Source organism: Polypterus senegalus, chromosome 3 (genome assembly GCF_016835505.1).
Source record: "Polypterus senegalus isolate Bchr_013 chromosome 3, ASM1683550v1, whole genome shotgun sequence".
NCBI classification, from domain to species: domain Eukaryota; kingdom Metazoa; phylum Chordata; class Cladistia; order Polypteriformes; family Polypteridae; genus Polypterus; species Polypterus senegalus.
The window spans coordinates 238,963,503-238,988,961 of NC_053156.1; the positions used below are offsets into that span (position 1 = coordinate 238,963,503).

The 25,459-nt window shown below is 34.7% G+C and overlaps 1 protein-coding gene across 15 annotated transcripts in view; it reads right to left on the minus strand.

Moving 5' to 3' along the window:
- The window catches only part of LOC120526013 (myelin transcription factor 1-like protein), a 614,625-nt gene that overhangs the window by 217,023 nt on the left and 372,143 nt on the right, over positions 1 to 25,459 (minus strand). For all 15 annotated transcript variants that reach the window (XM_039748823.1, XM_039748819.1, XM_039748831.1 and 12 more), the window contains one exon: positions 18,159 to 19,151. In XM_039748823.1, coding sequence (XP_039604757.1) covers positions 18,159 to 19,151 — 993 coding nt within the window. The remainder of the gene's footprint in view (positions 1 to 18,158; positions 19,152 to 25,459) is intronic.

A 25,459-nucleotide genomic window follows, 5' to 3' on the forward strand; every position in this document is an offset into this window, starting at 1 on the left:
TTTGCAAATCCCACAGAGTTCACTTCGCTGTATGTTTGACAAAAATCTCGAAAATGTTCAAGAACTCCACAAAATGCATTGAAGTCAATGAAAAAGGAAAAACTGAACTAGTCTTGAGTGGATTATAATGGTGCAGTGATCTTTTGGCTAAAAATGTGCAGATGCATCATATTTTTTCTTTCCATCAAGTAGAAAATAACACATTGTGAACAGTAAGACATCTTTTTACTATTATTTCACAGGGTCTCCTTTGTTTTTTGAGAAGGGCAGGGCTCATGGCTAATTATGCATGTGGTGCTGAAATGCCAGTGCACATTATGGTCAGCTAATGTAGTCCTCAAATGCAAAAAGTTGTTTTTTTATTATTTCTCAGCAAACACAGCATATTCTCTGTCAAAAACACTTTGCCAAATTTTGACAAAAGATACACAAGAAACAAAAAAGACTGGCCAGCCGCACCCAGAGCCACTACTTTAAATAAGCCAGACCCATGCATAGTTGGCAGATGCTCCCTAGTCTTCAGGGACACTTAAGAGACCATTGCACCACTATAATCCACTCAGAACTAGTTCAGTTCCTCATTCACCACTGACTTCAATTCATTTTGCGGAGTCCAATGAAGTCTATGAATTTTTCCATGATCTTTCAACACTGAGGCAAACTCTATGGAGTTTGCTTTATCAGTGGTGTTTACCTTTTCTATGCCAATTTTACAGTCAAAATTAAATACGATAAACCTCCCCAACTTATAGCTCTTTATGATCTTTCTAATTATTCAATTAACACATTCTTGTAACACTTTAGATAAAGTGAACATAAAAATCATTGCACATGAGCACTTCTACTGTCAAATACTTTCCTGTTTATCAGTTTTGGAAAACTGAAGTATTAATTTTTAATTTGCCTACCAAAATTACATATTTGTTTAAGAGTAAAATATGATTTCTCTTACTGTATCACCTTATAGGTTAAAACAATTTCAGTAGTGAGCACTATTATGAAGTTTTTCAACATAAAAGTTGAAGATTTTTATGTTTAGTTTGATGTATGACTAGTAAGAATTATTTTGAATGCAGTAAGTGAAAAGTTATTGTAAAACTATGCTCATATATATTTTGCCTTGGTTTTGAATTTCCTTTTGCTTGTTCCTCTTTAAAATATGTTTACTATTTTTAACGATTTTACCCAATAAAATTTGCTTCGTAATATTTAAATTTTATCTTTATATCTCAAAATATTTATTATCAGCCTTGCACAAGTTCATACTTTTCATTTTAAACACAGCTTTTTCCACAAGAAGTACTTTTCTTATTGCATTTCAGATTTCTCTATGTAGCAACTAGGCAGAATGACTCTGCAAAATCATACAAAACCAGTGAGGTGGAAAACATATTACAAATGAATAAACACTGAAATCCAGATAAGGCCTTGACTTGCATAGCAAATGTTTTTTTTCCATTACCTTACCATGTTAGGATAATTAATGTGCAGTCAGATTCATTGTCATTCATTATCAGTCATTTTAAAACTCTTCAATTTGTATCTAGCATTTTTATTTTAGGCATGACGTACATCAATAACTGCCATACCATGATAATTTTATAAATCATGAAGCCATTCATCCCAATCAATGTGTATGCACTAACAGTAAACAATGACTGTAGGCATGGCTCTTGAAAAATGAATGTCAATTTATTCCCTGTTTATACAGTAGTTAAGCCCAGAGCCACCTCTTCCTATATGCACATGATGCAATCTTCATGTGGCTTGTGATCAAAGGTCTGATGTGAGGTGGCCCATTAAGGTTTTGCAGACATCCATAATTAAGGAGCTCCTCTGGACAGCCAATTGGACTTTTTTCACTACACTTTCTTGACTGGTAGTCATAGTGTTAGTGGAACTCTGGAGGTTTGCAGCTTAACTCTTCTGGGGTTATTGCTGTTTCATGAATCTTCAAATTATTGCTGATGACAGTCACCTGTTGTGATAATTTTACATTAATGAGCAAACAGATGGCTTCAAGTCCTCACCAGTCAGGAGCGCAGAAAAGAAAAAAAAATGAAAGCATGAAGAAGCAGAGAAGCAGCTTGTGCTGCATTTGCAGTTGTGTTTAGACATCTAAGTATGTCCAACTTCCACACATTGCATTAACTGCCACTGCACTAAAGCTAGTGGTTTACTAAAGTAACAATGGAGTAGCATTATGTATACAGTAATCCCCCGCTCTATCGCGGTTCAGCTATTGCGCCCCCGCTACTTCGTTGATTTATTAATACTATTATTATCATTAGGGGGCTCCGTCCCCTGCTTGCTTCGCTCGTCCACCCCCTCGTTTGGTTTACCGGATAAACAATTTAAAGAGATTGTTATTTTCATGGGAATTGTTACATATGCATTATTTTCATTTTTACTTTAAAACGTTTGTAAAAACAATATTTGTCCTTTATTTCCTGCACCGGTCGTGGTTAAATCTCTTTCTCGCAGCACTTATAATGCTCTCCGTGTTCTGAAGAGTGGGGTCTGAGCATATGCTAAACAGAAGTGGACAGATCAGCTACTGGCTTTGTGCTGCTTCTGCCAAGATTGCTGTTCTTTTTGCTCTGTGCGTTCTGAAGGAGGAGGAGGAGGAGGAGATGTGTGACGGCTGAACGCACACTAAGTAGAAGTGCTGGTGTCTGGTCACGATCGCTTCGATTCAAACCGCCTCCCCTGCCGGAGGCGTGCTACGGTAGCTGAAAGCAGGCTAAGGAGAAGTGGACTTTGTGTTGGCTCTGTGCTGCGTCTGCCAAGATGCTTTTTCAGCTTGTCGCTCTGCGTGTCAATCATTTAAAAGCCTGTACAGCAGCTCTTATCCTGTCTCACTGCTTTGTCTCACTATGTGAAGTTAAAATGTTTTTAAAAAATCTAAATATCAGTATCATTTTGACCCTGTATTTTCTACATTAAATAATTTTATTAAGCACATACAGTAGTAGTAATAGTAGTAGATAAAGCTTTATTTGTCCCCAGGGAGAGTTTTGGCTTTTCACAGAAGCTCTTTAAAAAAATAAATAATAAATAGGTAGATAAATCTATATATATATAAAAGTCAATGTGTGTATGGATGTATGTTCCAACATCACTTCCGAACGGCTAGAGTGATTTCCATGAAACTTGGTACACATGTTTCTCAATGGTCACCTAAAAATACTGTAGGGTGAAATCAACCCTAACCCACCCCCTACTGGGTAGGGTGGGGGTGATCTTGCGCTCATGTATGCATGTTATCATCCATTTGACAATCAGAACGACCACCAGAGGGCATAATGGAGGTGACTGCCAGCATTCGTTACGTTTGAGCACCACCACTGCACGCCCCTGTTGCTTTTGAAATTAAATAGAGTTCTACACGTGCAAGTGTGTGTACCTGTCCAGCTCAGAAGTGAGACGTAGAGTCGGAGTGAGGGCTCCAGCTCCAAGGATATGCAAGCGAGGCTAGCACACCGGCAAAAGGAAACCTCCTAAGAAAGAAAGTCGCTTAGCTGCTAAAGCACAAACGATGTGAGCATGTCAGCAACACAAATCCTCAAAGCAGAGAGATGCCCAGAGTAGTTCTGACGATTTCAATACTTTCTAGGATCCTGTGCTGTTACACAGTATATAGCAGGTGATTGCCAGCATCCTTTGTTTGAGCACCACTGCACCCCTGTTGCTTTTCAAATTAAATAGAGTTGTCCGGTTCTGAGCATCAACTGGATGATAACATACATACAAGACTGCAAAACAAGCACATTAGTGAGTCTTTATTGTTTGTCAATTTATTTTTATTTTTAAAGTTGTGTTTTTTTTATTTTGCTTTTCTCAAATATTTAAAAAAAACACTTTATTTTCCTCCCGGGCAACGCTGGGTATTTCAGCTAGTAGTAAATAAATAAGTACACAAACACATTGGTCTGAACACACACCTGAATGACTATAAAGCAATACAATTAAAAAGGATAAAAGATCTGACTTGGCTGTCACAGTCACAGTGAGGCATTATACATATGTATCGTTAGTGGTATAAAGAAGCCCCAGTAGTGTTATATTTTACACACTTCTGCTGAATAATTTGTTGGCTGAAAGAGCAGCATAGAGAGGATGTGTAGATTTTTTCATAATGGCACTCAGTTTATTTTAATTCTCTTCTCCTCTACTATTTCTAGAGGGTCCAGAGCGCATCCTATATCTGACCTTGCCCTATTAATTAGATTGTTGATTTGGTGGACTTCTCTTGAAGTGATGCTACCAGCCAAGCACACCACAGCATTGAAAATCACAATAGCTATCACAGAGTTATAGTAGATATAAAGGATGTCACTTCCCACATTGAAGGACTGCAGTTTCCTAGGGAGAGTGAGCATCCTCTTCCCTTCCTTATATAGTTCATCTGTGTTCCAAGACCAGTCCTATCTGTCATTAATATGGACTCCCAAGTACTTACGAGTGGACCACCTCTACATCCACTCCTCGAATAGTGACTAGACAAAGAGGCTCTTTGTTGTGACGAAAGTCAATAACGTTTTCCTCGGTTTTGCTGATGTTAAGAAACAAAGTTCTTCACCTGACTTCTATACTCAGTCTCATCCCCTTTATCAATAACCCATAAGTGCAGAATCTGAGAATTTCTGCAGGTGACATAACCTGGTGTTATATATGCAGTCAGAGGTATATTGAGTAAAGAGAAAAGGACAAGACTGTTCCTTTTGGTGATCCAGTGTTGCTCACATTCATATCAGAAACACAGTCCTTGTGTCTCACAAACTGCACGTGCCCTATGCATGCATAATTAGCTAAGTCGTGATAAAAACAAACCTTGAAGGAACCTGACGCCCCCCACCAAACACAGGAAACTCTATGAAATAATAATAATAATGAAAGATTTATTACTATTTACAAGATGTTTCTATCTTTTGGATAGAAGAAAAAGTACAAAGCAATCACACAGAACGAGTCAGCCTCTTCACTCATGACACCCCACTTTGAATTTTCTGCCTTTAAAAGACCTATGTATTTTTTCTGACTATTGACTAAAATTTTGGCATTTCTGCTTTGTTTTGATGGAATATATGATTACATATATCTGACTTTTTCTTCTTTGATCTCGCAGAGACACAGTAGTGCACTTTATGGCATTGCTGCTGCACAGCTCAGTTCACCTTTTTGGCCTAAATAATTCAGTCCAGTATAGTTGGCAGATGTTTCCCTAGCCCTCAGAGACACTTTAAAGAAGATTGCACCATTATAATCCAGTGAAATCTAGCTCAGTTGGTCCTTCCCCTATGACTTAAATGCAGTTTGCAGAGTTTGGCGATATTTGCAAACATGTCATTTTTCCAAAATTGAGGCAAAGCAAACACAGTTGAGTTCACAGTGATACATTTGGCTATATTAAGTAACAAAGAGTAACAGCACACTGATACCCTGGACCATTATTATTACTAATTAGGCTTTCATTTATAAAAGAAACAAATCAATTGGTATGGTCATTGTCAAATCTATGGGCTTCCCTATGGATTGCAGCAACCCTCCCAGCTACTAGTTTTCAAAATTATCAAGACATACTCGAGGTCATCCATGGCACTACAACATATAAGCAGCTTGGGCATCATCAGCATCAGCTTAGACATTGTGTAGAAGTTGTTGTGTGATGACTTAATAGATGACTTTGCCTTAAGAAAATGCAGACATGTACTGTGGAGATAAGCAACAAAGAGACTGAAAAAAAACCCTAATCATTCACTTTAAATTTTTGATTATTTAAAAAAAAGTACTTGCATTTGATGTTAAATTTTATAATTAAGTTTGTTTGTTTATTTATTTTTTTATATTTTTATTGTTCAAATTAAACCTGTTATAAGAAATTCTAATGTAGTGGATTCAGGGAGGAGCGCAGTGCGATGCCCCACAAAAAGTCTGCTTAAGGCCCCAGTTTGGCTATGGGCAGCACTGATTCCGCCTGTTCTGCTTTGTATAAGGTTAACTTTTCTTCTTTTATACCAACATTTTTACACATCTGATGAAAACACTTTGTTTCCTTTTGTACATATTTGGTTTGGATCAGTACGGAATTAGACTAAAATAGAATCCATACTAACCATACTTAAATAGAGGACAAGGCTCCAATCTATATATTAAGTAAAATTATTTTATGTTAATAAGACATCACTGTATTTCTGCTAAAATATTTTATGATGTTGTTGCATGGCACAAGGAAACTGGCATTAAGTATGTGTAGTGTTTGCCATATTCATATTGGGTCTTTATTAGTTGTATCAGTATACTGCTGCTGGATTATGTGAATTTCCCCTTGGGATTAATAAAGTATCTATCTATCTATCTATCTATCTATCTATCTATCTATCTATCTATCTATCTATCTATCTATCTATCTATCTATCTATCTATCTATCCTAACAAGTAAGAACCAATTTTAACTGAAAAGAGACGGCAACAGCCAAATCTTTGATTATAATAAGAAAACTAGAGGTGTGGGAATTTTACTCCATAAAGCAATGCCACTTATAGCAACAAATGTTGTATGCAATCCTGAACAACAACAACAACATTTATTTATATAGCACATTTTCATACAAATGATGTAGCTCAAAGTGCTTTACGTGATAAAGAATTAGAAAAAAGAAAATAAATAAGAAAATAAAATTAGGGAACACTAATTAACATAGAATAAAAGTAAAGGTCTGATGACCAGGGAGGCCAGAAAAAACAAAAAAAAAAAAAAACAAAAATCCAGACGGCTGGAGAAAAAAAAAATCAAAATCTGCCAGAGTTCCAAGGCCATAAGACCAACCAGCCCCTCTAGGTATTCTATCTAACATTAATGACCTAAGTCAGTCCTTATTGTATTCAGAGTTCACATGGAAGAATTTGATGATGACAGTCATGTGGACTTCTGGCCTTTAATCCATTAATGTAGGGACATCATGGTGCTTTGATCGGGTGGTGGTGGCACAGATCGCCAAAGGGCACTTTGCCATGGTGGTCTGGAATTATTTCAAATCCAAAGTAATTTGGGTAAACATATATGTACCTAATTTTTGACAATAGTGACTTTATGCAAAATGTATTTTCATTGGTTCCAAACATTAGCATAAAATTATAATGCCTAGTGATTAAATTGCATTTTGAATTCAAACTTGGATAGGTGCCCAGCTACAGCAACTATAACTTCTAAAACTGCAAAGATAGTTACACACTTTATTACAGATCACTATCTAACAGACAAAGATAGATTTTTATATTCATATTCACAAAAGTATCTTTTCTTCTTAGTATAACATCACAGTTATTCAACAAATCAATTATTTCTTCATTGATAAAATTCTGTTCTTTCTCAAATGTTATAAGTACGATGCTACTGTCACCTCTGACCACAATGCACTTACTTTGGAGTTTACATCATCATGCCCTTGATATTCATCTTGCAACTGGCGCCTTAACCTTCTGTCACTGAAAACTTTAAATAATACTATAAATCTTAACAGTGCTCTCAGTGTAAAGAAGATGATACACAAACTAAGCAGGTTTTTGATAATATACAAATTCCTCAACTGGATATTTTTAGTGCTGAAGAATTTCCCAAATCTCACTCTTTCAGAATTATTGGATCATAAACCAAGATGATACAGTGTGGAATTTTATAAAATATTTTCTATTAAGGTAGCTCCATTATTATAAACAATGTTCATAAAAAGCTAGAGAAAATGAAAATGTACACCCAAAGAATCTAAAAGTATTAGTTACATTTTTTTCAAAGGAAAATAAAGACTTGCTACAACTGGCATCTTACAGACCAGTTTCACTCTTGAATAATAAAGATAAGATACTACCAAATGTCTTAGCTGGAAGGATTGAGAAAGTGCTTTCCTTAGTAATATCAATATCACTGGGCCAAACAAGATTTACAAAAGGCAGGCACAGCCTCAAACCTTCAACATCTGTTTAATGTAGAAAACTAACTCACAAAATCTGACTTACCAGAAGTCTTGATATCTTTGAATTCACAAAAAAGCATTTGTAAGAGTTGAATGGAAGTAAATCTGTTTACTACATTGCACAAATTCGAGTTTATGCCTCAAAATATCCTCATAGATTAAACTACTTTATATCAGTCCAGAAGCCATGATGGATGAGGAGGTGAGGCCAAGGGAAAGACATAGTTAAAGTGATGTTAGAAGATATGGAAAGAATGGATCTCTCCCTAAAAGATGCTCAGGAGAACAGATACTGGAGAAAAAAGATTAATTTAGCTAGCCACTGATCCAAGTAAACTCAACAAACATTAGTTACAAACCACATTACTGGTGGTAATACTATAAAAGATAAATAATGAAAATTTTGAAGACCAGTTGATTCTATTTTTAGAAAACCTTAGTGATATTAGAGAAACCTTTTATCAAGATATCGTCACCATGACACTAATGCAGTCCAGGTGTGTTGGTGAACTGCTACACATCGGAAAAGGATGTTATACTGACAATATATATTAAAAAAATCATCAGTTACATCTTAGGTACAGTAATTGTTAGTTATTATATTTCATTAAACTAAATATTTTTACAACATAAATCTATGATTCACTTAAACTTGGCACAATCTGGAAGCATTTTTTTTAAATCTCAATTTAAATACTTCATATAATTTTAGGCATGTGACAGAAAGAATATTATTTTATTTTCTATTATTATTTTTGAAACATAACTCTTATATTAACATATACCAATCTCAAAGTAAATATATTCTTTGCCTACCAGAGGCAATTTTTGTTATGTATACACATGATTACGATTCAGGGAAAAACACTGTAATAATTAAATGAATGCTCAAGTAAAATTTATAACCTAAGGACCTTTAGATTGGATGGTTTAAAAATAATCTAAATATTATGCCAACAAAATATTTGTTGCTTATATTCTGGAAATGTTTTCTATATATAGCAACTTATGGGCCAAATGTCTATTTATTTTAATCAGTATGTAGGCCCAAGTACTTTATACAGTACTACAGAGAAAACAGTTCTGCATTTTCATTTTTACATTTAAATGTGTGTTTAATGCTTACTGAAAATTAAAATATATTCAGTTTTAACACTTTTTAACAATACTCATAATATTAAATTAGCTTTTATCTTCTTGATTCTAACCTTATATAAACATTTTCAAATATTGATCCATTGCATGAGAAAACTAGCTTTCACAAAATATGAATTTTACTGACTGCAATTTAATTTACTAGTTTAAGAAATATTCTAATTAGATATTTGAACAGTGGCAAATAAATGTGCTCTCTGAAGAAACATGTAAAATAAACTAGTGACAAATTACCTTTCACCACAGTAGTGCATAACTTGCACTAGCTCTTTAAAATTATAACATTTATTATACTTTTATAATAGGAGATGTAGTGATGAAAAGGTTTGCACTGAGATTTTACATGTCTTCCATGTTTCTGAGTTGTTTTTCTCTCTGGTATCCACCAATACATATGAAAGATGTGTACAATCTATGAATCACTGACATTAAACTGGCCCACGATTAGTGATTTGGATGTACAAGTGAGTATTAACTTAATGGAAAGGCTTTCATTTAAAAATTGGTTCCTGCCTAATTTTGCTGGAAAATTGTCTAGATCTCTGAAACACTGCAGTGGAAAAAGTGGGACTGGAATCCTTGTTTTAATAATGATGTTAAGAAATTTTGGATTTTAATATGTAACAAAAAACAATCCTTTCTTCACTATCAAAGCAGTTTCATTTGCAGTAGGAACTGGTACATTTAGAAGAAAATGACTTCACAATTGTTGTAAACATCATCATCTACAATTCTCTCTAATTTAGAATAATGATTCTGTCTCTATTATCTTTCCCATTACTAAAAACAGTTCATCTTTAATGGAATGAATGATATCTGTACATTGTTTTGTAACAACCAAATTTATTAATCCAGCTGGCTAGCAGTTCACACACCAGTCAGTTACAACATTAAAACTACCTGCCTAATATTGTGTAGGTCCCTCTTGTGCTGCCAAAACAGCTATAACCCATCAAGACATTGACTCCACAAGACCTCTGAATTTATCCTATGGTACCTGGAACAAAGATTTTAGAAAAAAATCTTTTAAGTCCTGTAAGTTGCAAGGTAGGGCATCTATGTATCAGACTTGTATTTCCAGCACATCCCACAGATTTTCAATCAAATTGAGATCTGGAGAACACACCTTGAACTCCTTGCCATTTAACTCAAACCATTCCTGAACAATTTTTCAATGTGGCAAGGTGCATTATCTAGCTGAAAGAGGCCATAGCTTTTAGGGAATTTATGGTCTATAACAATCTTTAGGTGGGTGGTATGTGTCAAAGTAGCATCCACATGAATGGCATGACCCAAGTTTTCCCTAGCAGAACATTGCCCAGAACATCACTCTGCCTCTGCCAACTTGCCTTCTTCCCACAGTGCATCCTGCTGCCATTTCTTCCCTAGAAAAATGATGCATATACACACAGTCATCCACATGATCTAAAGGAAAATGTAATTTATCAAACCACACCACCTTTTTCCATTGCTCAGTGGCCACTGTAGATGCTTTCAACCGTGGACTGGGGTCAGCATGGGCACTCTGACCTGTCTGCAGCTACACAGCAAGCTGTAATTCACTATGTGTTCTGACACCTTCTGATGTCTTCCTCTCATGGCCAGTATTACATTCTTTAGCAATTTATGCTACAGTAGATCTTCAGTAGGATTGAACAAGACGGACTAGTCTTTGCTCCCCATACACTTCAACATGTGCTTTAGGCACCCATGACCCTGTCACCAGTTCACTGGTTGTCTTTTGTTGAACCACTTTTGGTAGACACTAAGCACTGCATACTGGGAACATCCCACAAGACCTGCCGTTTTGGACATACTTTGACCCAGTTGTCTAGCAATCACAATTTGGCCCATGTTAGAGCTACTCATATCCTTACGTTTGTCCAGTTTTCCTATTTCCATATAACCTTCAAGAACTGACTTCCCTTGCTATGTAATATAACCCAACTTTGACAAGTGTCATTGCAATGAGATCATCAATATTATTCACTTTACCGGCCAGTGGTTTTAATGTTGTAGCGTATTGGTGTATGTCTAGCCTACAAAAGCTCAGGATGATTATGGATGCAGGCCAACAATCATTTTTAGAGAGCAGCAGCTATGCTTTGTTAGATACAGAATGTGAATAGAACAATATAACATTTTTTTCAAATATATCAGTGCTGGGCTGAAATAATTGTAGCTTACTATAACTCTAAGCACACCTCACACTTACTTTAACCTTCTTCATACCTGATTACTTATCATTACATTTTTAACTTTTATAATCTGCAAATATGAAAAATAACAAGACACCAAAACCCCTTCAGAAATATAAACTGATTGAGAAATCATGAGCTGTAACCATTCTCTTCAATAGTTTTGTACTAATATCATTGATAAGGAAAAAAAATGCTGTGCTTAAGAGCTCATCAGTACTGTAAATTCTGAAGTATGCCATCCTACTCAGGGTTTATATTAACAAGAGTAATGTGCCAAATTTGCACTGTATTGAAATACATTTCGGCAATGAACCATTCTGCAGTGAGCTTTCTTTATCTAACACTGCCATGCTTAACAGCTCATCAATAGTAAAGCATTATCTGATTAATTGTAGACTGCAATCTGGATATGTCATGCAAAAATACAAAGAAAATAAAAACCTGAGACGTTTGCATTTCACATGTAACTGAAAAACAGTACAGTACTTAAAATCAATACTAAAATAAAAATTGAAACAATATTATATGTATACTGTTGAATTACTGAATTATGAAATAATTTAGGATATTCAATGTAAACATACTCTTTAAAGCTGTTTTATAAAAACATGGTTTTCAAATATGTTCTGTCAGATGATTTCTCTTTTAGGTTTCAAACAATTGCTATTGTGATATTTATATTTGCATCAGTAGCTGGTAAAAAAATGACTAAACAATAATGTTTATTGTTTAATGTTACAAACACCTGCTACTTTAATTTTCCTAATCTGGCCCTTTTTTAATTTGCCCCAACTTCAAGGCTTCCTATGCAAAATCATACCTGTCAGTTTTACAATAATCCTTTATTCAGGAACTCCTGTAAAAAACAGAGTTTGTTGTGCTGTTTTCAAAGCATCATATATGAGCTGTCAGACTTTAGTATTGCATACCCTGTGTAAAAATCAAGAATAAGCTAACTAATTAGACTGGTATTACCTATACTCAATTAATTGAGAGACTGCATTGCATTCCTCAATGTATCATTCGACACCATGATATGCTCCATTGTTTTTATTTTATTCATCATATTAGGCATTATACTCATGATCATTAGCTTGCCTTCAAAAAGCAAAAGACTGATATAAATTTAGCATTTGTAGATTCAAAGTTTGCTTGCTATAACTCTATGTCTCCGTGATGCTTTTCTGTTAACACAGCACATGTATTTAAAGCATCAAAACACTAAATACATTTTACTTTGGTGTTAACAAATGGAGTAGCTCATTTCATTGCTGGTGTAAATAAGCAAAATAGCTGCTTAATGTGAAACTTGGGTTGATTTTTATTTGCTACAGCTATTGTTAGCACTGCAGCCGTGCAGTTTTCTCCTACATTCTACAGTCCTATCTGCATGATTCTGGAGGCAGGTGAAGTTTTCCCGTTTAAAAATACAGTAGATGGATGCTCAGGCAGATATCTGTAATGAATTTAAAGCCTCTGTTTCTTTATCAGGACACTGTAGGATGTGGTATTAAAAAGCAGTTAATATCACCATCTACAAGTTAAACAATAACAACTCATATCTAATCTGTGACAACTTGCACTCTCAAAGCAGGCACAAATCCATTTTTAAGCTAATTCCATAACGGGTATTTTGCCCTGTTTTTTGAAAAACACATTTGTTTTTCTTTTTGAAAAATGTTCATGTGGTGCCAAAGCACTGTGAGGCATTTTCATATGTAGTTTTACTCACACTTTTATCAGATATTATTGTGCCTTCCAAAATAATATATCTGCTTGCAGTCACTCATCTGTGCAGTACCGGCTTTCACTTGACACAATTAAACTGTATAAGAGCTAGTACTTTCTCAGCATTTTGTTATCGACTTGGTATGGAAGTATTGGTTCTAGAGACATCTATAGTCCAGAAACAAAGCAAAAAGTTGAACCATTTTTTTTTAATACCCATCACTATCAATACAAAACATTTGAAGTACAGAATCTCAAAACTAAGATACTCTGTGCTGCACCCTAGGATCTTACTCAGTGTATGCACCATTGTAACTATGCACAAGAGGGCTACACACATAACAGAAAAACCTCACAAAATGGTGGCATGCTAATATAACCATTGTATCATTAAAAGTAATTCACAGGCATAAAGACATAAAAAACTACACACAACAAAATAGGAAAATAAATCCTTTGTGCCAAAAAACTCAGATTCATAATGGGTATATTAAGATATTATAGCTGTAGGGGAAGTACAGTTAGTATAATAACAGTTCAGTCAGAAACTTAAAGTAATGGTGGTAGTTCAACTTTGACAAGTTTAAATTTATGAGATTAATGTAAGAAGGGAACATTCATTGCAAGGTGTCACAAAACAAATTATCATAAAAAGTATATGTCATTCTACTGAAACTTCTAAAGTTCAACTATAGTCATAAGGCAGGCATATTTTAAAGTTTAAAGATTATAGTTTAAAGATGCTAAAAATTAACCATTGATCAATTAACTTTGTCAATAGTTTAAACTGATTAATCTTATCAATTATAAAATGAATTTAAATTTGTGCTGTGAAGTTTACTTTCCTTGCTGTATGGTTAAGCCTTAAACCAGTGTAATCCTTTTCTTAATCGGTGACCAGTTTTTGCTGTTAATTAACTCCTTTTCCTTTCATTTTAATTGACTTGTTTTTTTAGGATTTGTTTCCCTGAATTTCCTCTTTGTTCCACTGAAATGCTTAAAAAAACAGAAATGAAAGTAAGTGAGCCAACAGAAGACCAACTAAGTCAAGGCCTTAAACTCCAACCAATTTCACTCCAACCAGTTAATTAGGCACTGATTCTTGTTGTTAATTAAACCTGTTCTTTAATTCCATGCCTTGTTGCTGCTCTCAGCATGCGATAGCATACATTTCTGAAATTGCTGATTTTCTCTTTTCTAAGAGTACTGCTAAAATGTTTTGGGGACCTGAACAATCCAGAGACCTTCATCTTTCTTAATTTTCCGATACTGCATGATGGACACAGTTTTCTGGTCATGGTTTGGCTCATTTTGTATCTCATTTTTGTTTGGCTGCTAATTAAGGAAAAATAAACAATTAAGGGGTCCGAGTCTTCAAAAACAAGTCAATTAAAATTAATTCAAAAGAAGTTAATTTGTGCAAAAACAGGCCACTAATTAAAAAAGGATTATAATGAAAACTTGCAGCCACTGCGGTCCTCCAGGACCAGATTTAAGTACCCCTGCCTTAAACAGACATCCCGCTCCTTTAACAGACACATTAGGGCAGTATTTAAGTTAGGCGTTAATTTTTTAGATCTGGAAGTACAATAAATGCCTTTAGCCAAAATGATGGGTGCTACCGGTAAATATAAATTGGGAGGATTTTGAACAAAATGGTAATGAACTGTTCTGCAAAATGTGCAACACTGCAATGAAATACAAAAACAGCACATCTTAAAAGACACATTACAAAAATAGTCATATTACTCATGAGTTTGGATTGCAGTTTCCTACCATAGAAGCACTACAATGAAAAACTGTGCTGTCCAGTGGTCCAAAGAAATTATTGAAAAAAGACTAAACAAATACCACTTCTTGCTGACTTGCATTATCATTTTTTTGTATTCGAAAGGTGTTCAAATGAACTATCAACCAAGATGATCATATTTCTAATCTCCCCCATAGCAGATGAACCCACCATAAGCTAAAGCTCACAACTGACTTTTGGACTGCATTATAAGTCAAGACTTATAACACCACATTTCACCACTACAAAGATCAAAAATGATATATAATATCAGTGAGTGCACAACGCCATAATTTCCAAGCCAGGCAAAAAACTGACAACCTTGCTGAGAAGTTACTTTACAGAACCCTGTGAACAGCTCAATATTTTGTTTATACACCATAACTTTTAATCAATAACATATTTAAACTGTGTCTCAACTCAACTAGCAAAGGGTTTCTCATACTTACTCACAAAATTGGACTTAAGATAGTTAACAGACTGTGCAAGTGATTGATTCCTGGGCACAAAGGTATGCTTCTACTACTGTTCAAAAATGCATAATACAATTTTCTGGGATAGTAAGAGGCAAAATAAGTTCTTCCAAGCATAATGCATTAATAGATTTTTTTACAGAAAATGTTTTCTAGCATTTTTTTTGTATTATAAAGCTAGGTGTCAATATTTAACAATTAATAGTCATTAATTCATCAAAGGATGTCTACTGACAGTTTTAAAATGTAATCCAGATTTACATCTCTAATATAGATAAAATGTACAGTAAATGTGACAAACATTATGGCTAATAGCAGGGGTTCCCACACTTTTTCGGCTTGCGAGCTACTTTTAAAGTGACTAGGTAAAATGATCTACCTACATTAAAAATGCTATATATATATATATATATATATACATATATTTATACAGAGTATCAGAGGTGGGTAGTAACGAGTTACATTTACTTTAGTAACTTTTTAAAAAAATTGTACTTCTAAGAGTAGTTTTACTGCACCATACTTTTTACTTTAACTTGAGTAAATTTGAGAAGAAGAAACGCTACTCTTTCTCTGCTACATTGGGCAACACTCGAATCGTTACTTTTTTTCCATTATATAAAGTCTGACAGACAATTTTCAATCTGCTCTGTAGCGTATACTGTCAAGTTGCGCACATGCCTTCCATTACGTCTCAACTGCAATTTTAGTTCCCTCTCCTTTCTCTTTCTCAGATTGCTTTTTGGAAGGAAGTCAGTTTCGTACTTTTTATGAACAGTTCGAAAGTGCCTTTCCACATTTTCCTTCTTTGGAATAGCAATGATAGATTTTCAGATCAGACAAACACACTTCGATTGTGACATTGTGAGAAAAAAAAATCCTCTTCCAATTCCACATCCAGCCCATAAATAACAAATTTTTTTTTAAATACTTTCTTTAGTCGATATAAATTGGAAGGCTAACTAGATCACATAGATAGCCAGAGTTTTAAAGTAGCTTGCACGTTTGACCGAGAGATCTCAGACTGGCCACCCTGTATGTCAATCAAGTGGCAAATGCCATAGGGAAGATATATGATAGACTAACATTTAAAAAAAATTTTTTTTCAATGCAACACGATCTACCTGCACTCCCTTTGCAATCTACCGGTCGATCGCGATCGACGCATTGGGCACCCCTGGCTAATAGGCTAAAGAAGTCACTGTCTCTATCCCTACACTCTTGACTTATACTGAGTAGATTACTCAAATATACATCTTTTTATCCAAAGTATTGTGTTATTATTGATGTATTTCCATATTTAGCATTTGCATAATTAGTTTATTTTAGTTTAATCAGAACAATGGATGCTGTAGGTATTGGATGCAGATGATATATGAGTCCTACAATGAAGAACTACAGTATGCACTGTTCGCTTTACAATCCAAAGATCTGGCCATTTTTGTCACTGCGTGAAAAGCACTGCCATTGAACAACGGTTTTTGCCACCAAAATGTTTGGGAGTCTAAAAGCTAACTGAAGTCCCTATAGAATATACCTTCAGCATTCATTATAAGTTGTGTATGTGTATCTCTCTTCTATTTCAACTAACATAAAGTTTTTTTGTGCAAACTAAAGAGTGGCAGTTAATATCACATAGAGAATCTAATTACTACTTAGTAAGTTCACTTTTCACGATGTACATTCAAGTTCAGAACATAGACTGCCTAAATAAAATATTTACATAGACATACATTCATACACAACATTTCAGACTATTGTTAAATATTTTTTTAAATATTGATAAATAGTAATTTTGCATTTTGATTATGAACAGTTTTACAGTTAACTACAAGGACAGAATTATTGTTCATTGTCTAAAAATATCAACTAAACGCAATTAGAAAATTATCTAATAGCACAGTCAGCTTTGCCATAAACCTGATATTGGAAGTCAAAAAGAGGTCAGAGAATAAGACAATGCTCACTTTGTCATTTTGGGAGATAAAGCCAGTATAAATCAAATGATCTTTGAAAGACAGTCCAAACTGCATTAGAAAGGAACGTAATTTTGAAAAATTCACCAACAAATAAGAGTGCTTCAATGAAAGGTATACTTCATTGCAAAGCCAGAAGAAAGATACTGTAAAAGAAGAGTGGTTAAGACATAATAGTACCAAAAAGCTTAGGTTTGAATCTTGTAGTTTAGTAGTAGGACAGAATTACTTCCACAGGTTCAAGGCTGCCTGGAATAGGTGGAGCCCTGTTGTAACCTTCCATGTCTGTTACTTGTGAAGGGTATAACCTTCCATGTCTGTTACTTGTGAAGTGTAGTTCAGGTTCAAGGGTGCTGAGACACCATGAACTGTTGGGTTGCACTATATCCTGGGGCTCCAGCAACCCCAGTCCATGACAATGTCAGCAATTTCAGTTAATCTGGTAATATTGAGATATATTTTGAAAACATATTTGTAAATATTACAGAGTTATTAATTTAGATTTTGTTGTCGTAAATGGAAAATACAAATAAGAAAAGGTCATTTTTGGTTGAAAACCAAGCCAAATTAAACTGTCTAAGCAAAGGTATAGGATATTTTGAATGCAACACAACTTCTTAGATAAGTGTACTTTAAGAAACTTACAACAAGAAAAGGGTTATGATTACTTTAACTTATGTCATCCAAATTAAGTATAAGAACGCACACAGAACACCTTATTAGCAAAAAGTATTACTGATATGTTTAATAGCCACAATGACATATGTACTTAGGTATTTTCTATAATAGTACTTATCTGAATATAAATCTAACGTATTTAATTTTTTGGCTTCATATACCACTTTGATCAGTTTAGCAGTTACCTTTTGGATTGTATGGCTTCTTCATGTGGCTGTCATGAAGTCTAGGTTTCCGCTCATCCCCATAGTGCTGCCTTGGAATATTTTCATCATGTGTTTGAATATTGTCTCTTAATGAATCCTCGATAGCCATTTTGTCCCTCATGGCTTTGGCCCTCTCTGATTCAAGAGCAATTGCCTTTTCCAGCAAAGTCAGATTGCCCTTGGTCATATCAAAAACCTCCTCAGAGCGGTCAGAAGTAACAGAGGTTGTATCTTCATCTCTGTCTTGGCATATCTCTTCCCGTGCACAACTAGAAAAGGTCTTGGTTCTGGGGCTCAGTTGTTCTTCCAATTTCATTAAGTTTACCATATCCGAGTAGTTTCGGTCCAGCGTCCTCCCCATTCCCTCATCCTCAATGCTCATCTGCTGACAGTCTGCATACACAGGCTGCTGTTGCAATTGATGATTTCTGTCTGGTATCTGTGTCTCACTTAGCTTCCTTGCCAAGTCAAAACACTGGTTTCGCAAGCATTCCAAGCTACTAAGGCATACTTCCTCATCACTCTCTTCCACCTGTCCATTACTTGTGGGCTTGCCCTGCATGCCCATTTCTGCGTTCCTGCCACAGCTGTTATTGTTATTGCTCTCTGGAATTGTCCCATCCAGAAAGCCTCTACCATTTAAATTGTCTGCTAAGACTACTCCATGTCCTTGTGCCAGAAGCTTCAATGAGTCCACTGTTTCTCGCACTACATCACTATCCACATCTAAGCTAAGTTCATTTCTCCTCAAATTCTTATCATTTTCATCTTCTTCTTCCTCCATGCTATTGGAAGAGTTGCTGTTCATCTCTGATTCAGTCATTGCTCTATAAGCAGCATCCTCTGCAATTTTACCTAGGTTAAGCAAAGATTTAGCAACCAGTTCATCGTAGTTATCATACTCATCATTGTTGTTGTCATCCTTTTCAGATAATTGGTTGGATTTGGAATAGATGCAATCCATCTGACGATCTGTAGTTGAAAGATAAACAAAGTTATTTTTTTCAGAAGCAAACACAATTTTGGGGATTTCCTAACCATGTATATGCAGTCGTGTAAATACAATTGTAAGATAAAAAGGTAATTTTTTCAGAAGCAAAAAAGTTTGGACATTTCTTAGCCATACAACGGCCTATTATTTACTTATAAGAACCGTGTGAATAACCTTGATGATTATTATGCGCAAAAATTATACATTAAAGGAAAAATACATATTAATGATCTCTATTCCAATATATAGTACACTGCAAATACAAAATAATCTTCAAGCTTTGTGTTTACTTTTTCTTTTTATTGTTAACAATACATGACTTGCATGACTGTTTAATATTTACCAGTGTTCATTACATGCAAAAGGATTATACTATGTCAATGACTTATGATTTATTTACAATTAAACCTATGATAGCCATTAAAAAGTATGATAATGCTATATGCATTATGGTTTACAATTTCTATACTATATTTCAGAACTGTTTCTTAACATATATGATGTAACAAATAACCGTGTTGTGTATTATACAGATTTCCTTCTTCTGTTATGTTTTAACATAACATAACTTATTAAATGAAATGATAGCTGGTTTAATAATTTCTTTAAAATCAGTTGTTATCATTATATTTTATGTAATTTCTTAAGACATTCAGGGGTTTGGCATCAGTTCAACCTTACCTCTATAGAGTCTGCATATTATGTTTGTGCCCACTTGAATTTTAAAGAGAAAAGTCAATTTCCTTTCACATCCTAATAATATTCAAGTATAAATGACAAGATGAATGTGGCTTATAGTGGACTGATATCCAGCATTTACACCTATTTTTTTCGGGCAGGCTTAGGGCAGGCTCCTAAGTTAAAAATTTGATGGAATTAGATTTCCTAATATATTTTTTTTTGTTTAAATCTATGAGTTTTAGTGTGATAGCAACTTGTCTTTAATACAACTAGTGTAGCAAAAAAGAATCATGTATATTTTATATATGCATAAAGCTAAAAGGTGACTTAGGTTACAATTTTAGAGTATAAGCCCAAGAAAATTATGGTTACATAAATTTTACATTTAAAAATAAAATCTAAAGTCTGGAAGGCTGTGATACAAATTTCTATAATATTATTGATTATTATTCATAATAATAATAATGTTGATTGCAAGTGAACAAAAATTAAATTACTAATATTTAATTTTACATCAAATCATGACTCAAAAGGCTGTTAAGTTAAATGGAAAATGATTTTAATTCATAAACTTTAGTACTGAACCCTATACTGGGTTATTAAAAGATTTCAGGGTTATTTAAAAAAAGGCAATATATGTACCTCCTTATTAAAAAAGTACCTTAAAAATAAATAAGCATATCTACCATACAGACTTTTTAGATTACCTGAAACATCTGATAATCTCTATAATTTTCAGCAATACATTTTCGAAATGCGGAAGTAGGGGTGCTTAAAATGTCCAAAAAACAGTACAGGTCATTAATTCCAGGACACTAAGGTGAACTACAAAAGGTTCCTCAGTTTACCTGAAACTCATAGCTATATTTATTCAAACAGCCTGTCTTCCATGAATGATTTTTACTAGAATATGTTTTGCAGTTGGTAACAGTAATAAAGTAATTTGTTCTATGTATTCATTGCTTCATATACAGACACCTGAATTCTCCACTAATAGGGAAAAACTTTCTTCATAATCCCTCAAAATGAGATGCCCATAGCATTTACCATATATACTCACGTATAAGTCGGGTCTTGAAACGAGAAAAATGCTCCATCATAGATAAGGGATACTCTTACAATAAAGCTGTATGAGGGAGTGAGATAAAAAAAAACACTAAACAGTGCAAACGTCGCTTCGGAATAGTTCGGGTATTGCCGTGTGGTCAAGTAGGAACAATGCATACAAAAAAAAGGCAGTGTACACCATGGTTACTCTCTCAGGAGGGCGTTAGCATATCATAATCTCTCGGACCAATAGTGTGAGTTTTCCGCATTTGACTTATACGACCGACATTATAAAATACGAGAAATTAGCCCGACTTATCCGTGGAGGAACTTAAATACAAGAATATACGGTATGTAAGTACAAAGTATTATTCAACTTTAAAGGAAATGGTAACAATGGAAAACTGCCCGGTAACTACAGTTCATTACACAGGAGATTGTTTCTCAAACATAATAAAAAAAATCTCAATTAAAATATAATAATGTTGTGATTAAAAGCTAGAGCATGATGCCATCATTTTACAGTGTGCTATATGTAGTCTTCTTTAATATTTTCAGGTCCTAACAACAAAATATGGATCTGCTATCCAAGGAAATACCATTTGAGAAACTACCAATTACTTCTTTTCCTTTCCTGATCTATATTTCTGAACTTAAGCTAGGATCCTTCCCTTCTATTTATTGGAATCCCACTTCCATTAACTTTGTGATATGAAAATGCAAAAATACCATCTGCTTTTCTATATATTGTATGACTCGATTTTGACATAGTCATGAATCTCATAGGTGACATTAATAAGACTATGTATGTTTTAGAGGAGTCTGAAATGCTGGACCACTACACTAATTTAAGTACAGTATGCAGTTCTCTTGAATTTAGCAACTGAAAGCTGAATATACAATAATAATAATATAATAATACATTTTATTTGTATTGCATTTCATATTTTAGGAATCTCAAAGTGCTACAGAGTAAAAACAAAGTAATAAACAAATCTATAAAATACTTTAACATAATGTCTTTGTAAAAAGATGAGTTTTTAAGTTTCGTTTAAAAGCATCAGTTGACTGTGGGGCTCTCAGGTAGTAAGGGAGGGCGTTCCACAGCCTCGGCACCACAGATGAAAAAACCCTATCACCCATGCTGCTGAGCTTGGTTCTAGGGACTTGGAGAGTGTAAGCGTGTACAGAGCGGAGGGAGCGCGAGGAGGTATGAGTGGTGAGGAGTTCCTGTAAGTAAAGGGGGGCATGTCCATGAATGCACTGTTGGGTGAGGAGACAGACCTTGTACTCTATTCTGAGAGGGAGAGGGAGCCAGTGAAGAGTTTTCAGGATGGGATGATGTGGTCATGCTTTCGCACCCTCATCAGGATCCTGGCAGCGCTGTGCTGTTCAACAAAATACTTTTTATGAAACGTCCAATTACCGTTCATAGTTAATGAAAATAAATCCATGTTCACAGTTCCTTAAATTTAAATAATACAATCACATAAATGTGCTAAATACTGTAATTATGATATTTTGCTGGGCTCTATGTTTTCATGGTGTTTACAGCTTAAAGTGTGCTTGCTGAAATAATGCAGTTTAATATATCAAATACAAAATTAAATTAAAAACTGCTAAACGTTTCTCAACTTGAACAATTAATTTTAATTAAAAATTAGTAAACAATACTTATCATTGGACATGCATGGAACATAGTAGTTGAGGTTTTACATTATATTTCTTTTAGTAACATCAGAGGGCACTGTTTCTTCATTCAGTCATCATTAAAGCTGTCATAAATTAATGAAGTGTAAATACATCAGATACCAAATCTGTGGCTTTATGTTCCTCATAAACATTTTCATAAGGGCAATAAAATACAAACATATTAAACTCATGTAATAATAGAAAACAGGGTGGGTGGTAAGTATAAATGGAATTGGCTGATGGGTAAAAAAATTAACTCAAATGGCTATCAAACGAGAGAAAAAAAGAAACTATATTAAAAAAAAACAAATAAGTTGTCTATGATGACAAACATCTTTTCAATAAAATATACATAAAACCTACCTCTTCAGAAGACATGCAGGGGAAAATACTGTATGCACCTTACATAATTTGCTATAAATTAAGGACTGATTGTTATTAAATAAATGTAAAGACAATTGATAATTAACATTACAATGAACAAAGAATAATGTAGGCATCATTTGAAAATTTCAAATTTCTGCACAATATAAATTTTGTTCTTTATTTATTTACTTATTGATTTATTGCCTGTATTATCTGTTCTGTGTGTCTGTATGCTGCTGTATGCATCTTAATTTCCCCTCAGGATTAATAAAGTGTATCTTATTTGGATGTTCTTGCAGCGCCTATTCTAAACATTATCAATAGTTCATTATTGCATGGCACAGTACCTGATGCACTAAAAGTGTCAGTCATTAAACCATTACTTAAAAAGTCAGACCTAGACCCACACATACTAAATAATTATAGGCCTTTTTCAAATTTACCCTTTCTCTCTAAAATACTAGAAAAAATAGTCTCCAATCAGCTTCAGTCACACCTTACACATTACAATTTATTTGAGAAATTCCAGTCTGGTTTCCACACTGGTCATAGTACAGAAACGGCACTAACGCGTGTTGTAAATGACATTCTGATATCCTCTGATGAAGGAAACTCCACTCTAATTATGTTGTTAGACTTAAGTGCAGCATTTCACACCACTGACCATTCTATTTTACTGCACAGGCTAGAAAATGATGTTGGGCTTACAGGCACTGTGCTCACTTGGTTTAGTTCTTATTTATCAAATCGATTCCAATATGTACAGAAATGTGCTGACAGTACTCATTATACACAAAAGTGAGATATGGTGTCCCGCAGGCCTCAGTACTGGGACCTTTATTGTTTTCACTTTACATGCTTCCACTGGGATCTATCATTAGGAAACATAATGTTAATTTTCACTCGTATGCAGATGACACCCAGTTATACCTTTCATTTAGATCAAATGAAGTTTCTCCTATGTTGTCTTTAATTAGTTGTGTCAGTGAATTAAAGGAGTGGATGGATGAGAACTACTAGTCTTTAAATACAGATAAAACAGAGATGTTAATTGTTGGAGGGAATGACGCTCATCACAACAATATTTTGTCATCATTTAACTCAGTTGGAATCACCATTAATTTTACTGAATCAGCCCGCAATCTAGGAGTTATCTTTGACTCTAGCATGTCATTTAAAGCGCATATTACAAAGTTGTCCAAATCATTTTTCTTCCATCTTAAAAATGTTGGGAAATAAAGGCGCTTTCTAAATAAACAGGATTCTGAGAAATGAATTCATGCATTTATTTCTAGTAGGACTGACTACTGCAATGCGGTGTTCAGTGGATGTTCAAACTGTTCTTTATACAGCCTCCACTTAATCCAAAATGCTGCTGCAAGAATTATTACAAGAACAAGAAAATATGAACACATAACTCCAATTCTTAAATCCAAGCATACACGTCTTGGCAATAGGACACCAAGCAATTAAGCATTACAGGTGTTATTTCGACCCATTCTTCCTGCAAACATGTCTTAACATGTGCAACAGTAGGGGGTCGTCATTGTTGTATTTTTTGGTTCATAATTTTCCACACATTCTGTGCTGCAGAATGATGGGCTTTTTATTTACATAAGCAAATTCATTCTGTGATGATACTTTTATAGCGTAGCGATGGCACCGAATGCCACAATGGACCGATTCTCTGCTCTTTACTTTGAGGTGACTCACTATCCTTAAAAAGACAGCTTGCGTTTTGTCGCATTAGTTGTAAAAAGCACCTGTGACTGTGCGGAGCTGCCGTTTTTTTAGGCTCTCCAGTTATCTATGATGTAATTTCAGCTCATTCATTTGGTGATTCATCCCTGGCTGAAGAAACATGTCCGACGTCGCTGTAATAGCAATATGCATGAACCATAAACACTTGGAATAAGCTATCAAGTAGTGTGGTAGACAGTAAGCTTTAAGGGACTTTCAAAACTAGACTTGATATTTTTGTAGAAGAATGAAGTAGATAGCAGTCGCATGATGAGGGGGAGATAGTAAATCAGGAAGTGCAACTGATTAGCAATGAGGAAGTAAGGACAGCTATGAAGAGGATAAAAAATGGAAAGGCTGTTGGTCCAGATGACATACCTGTGGAAGCTGGAAGGTGTTTAGGAGAGATGACAGTGGAGTTTTTAACCAGTTTTTAAGCCTGAGGATTGGAAATGAAGAATAAAAGAATAAGGGGGATGTGCAGAGCTGTAGTAACTGCAGTGGGATAAAATTGATGTGCCACAGCATGAAGGTATGGGAAAGAGAAGTGGAAGCTAGGTTACGAAGGGAGGTGATGATTAGTGAGCAGCACTATGTTTTCATGCCAAGAAAGAGCACTACAGGTGCAATGTTTGCTCTGAGGGTGTTGATGAAGAAGTATTGAGAAGGTCAGAAGGAGTTGCATTGCGTCTTTGTGGACCTGGAGAAAGCATATGACAGGGTGCCTCGAGAGGAGTTGTGGTATTGTATGAGGAAGTCGGGA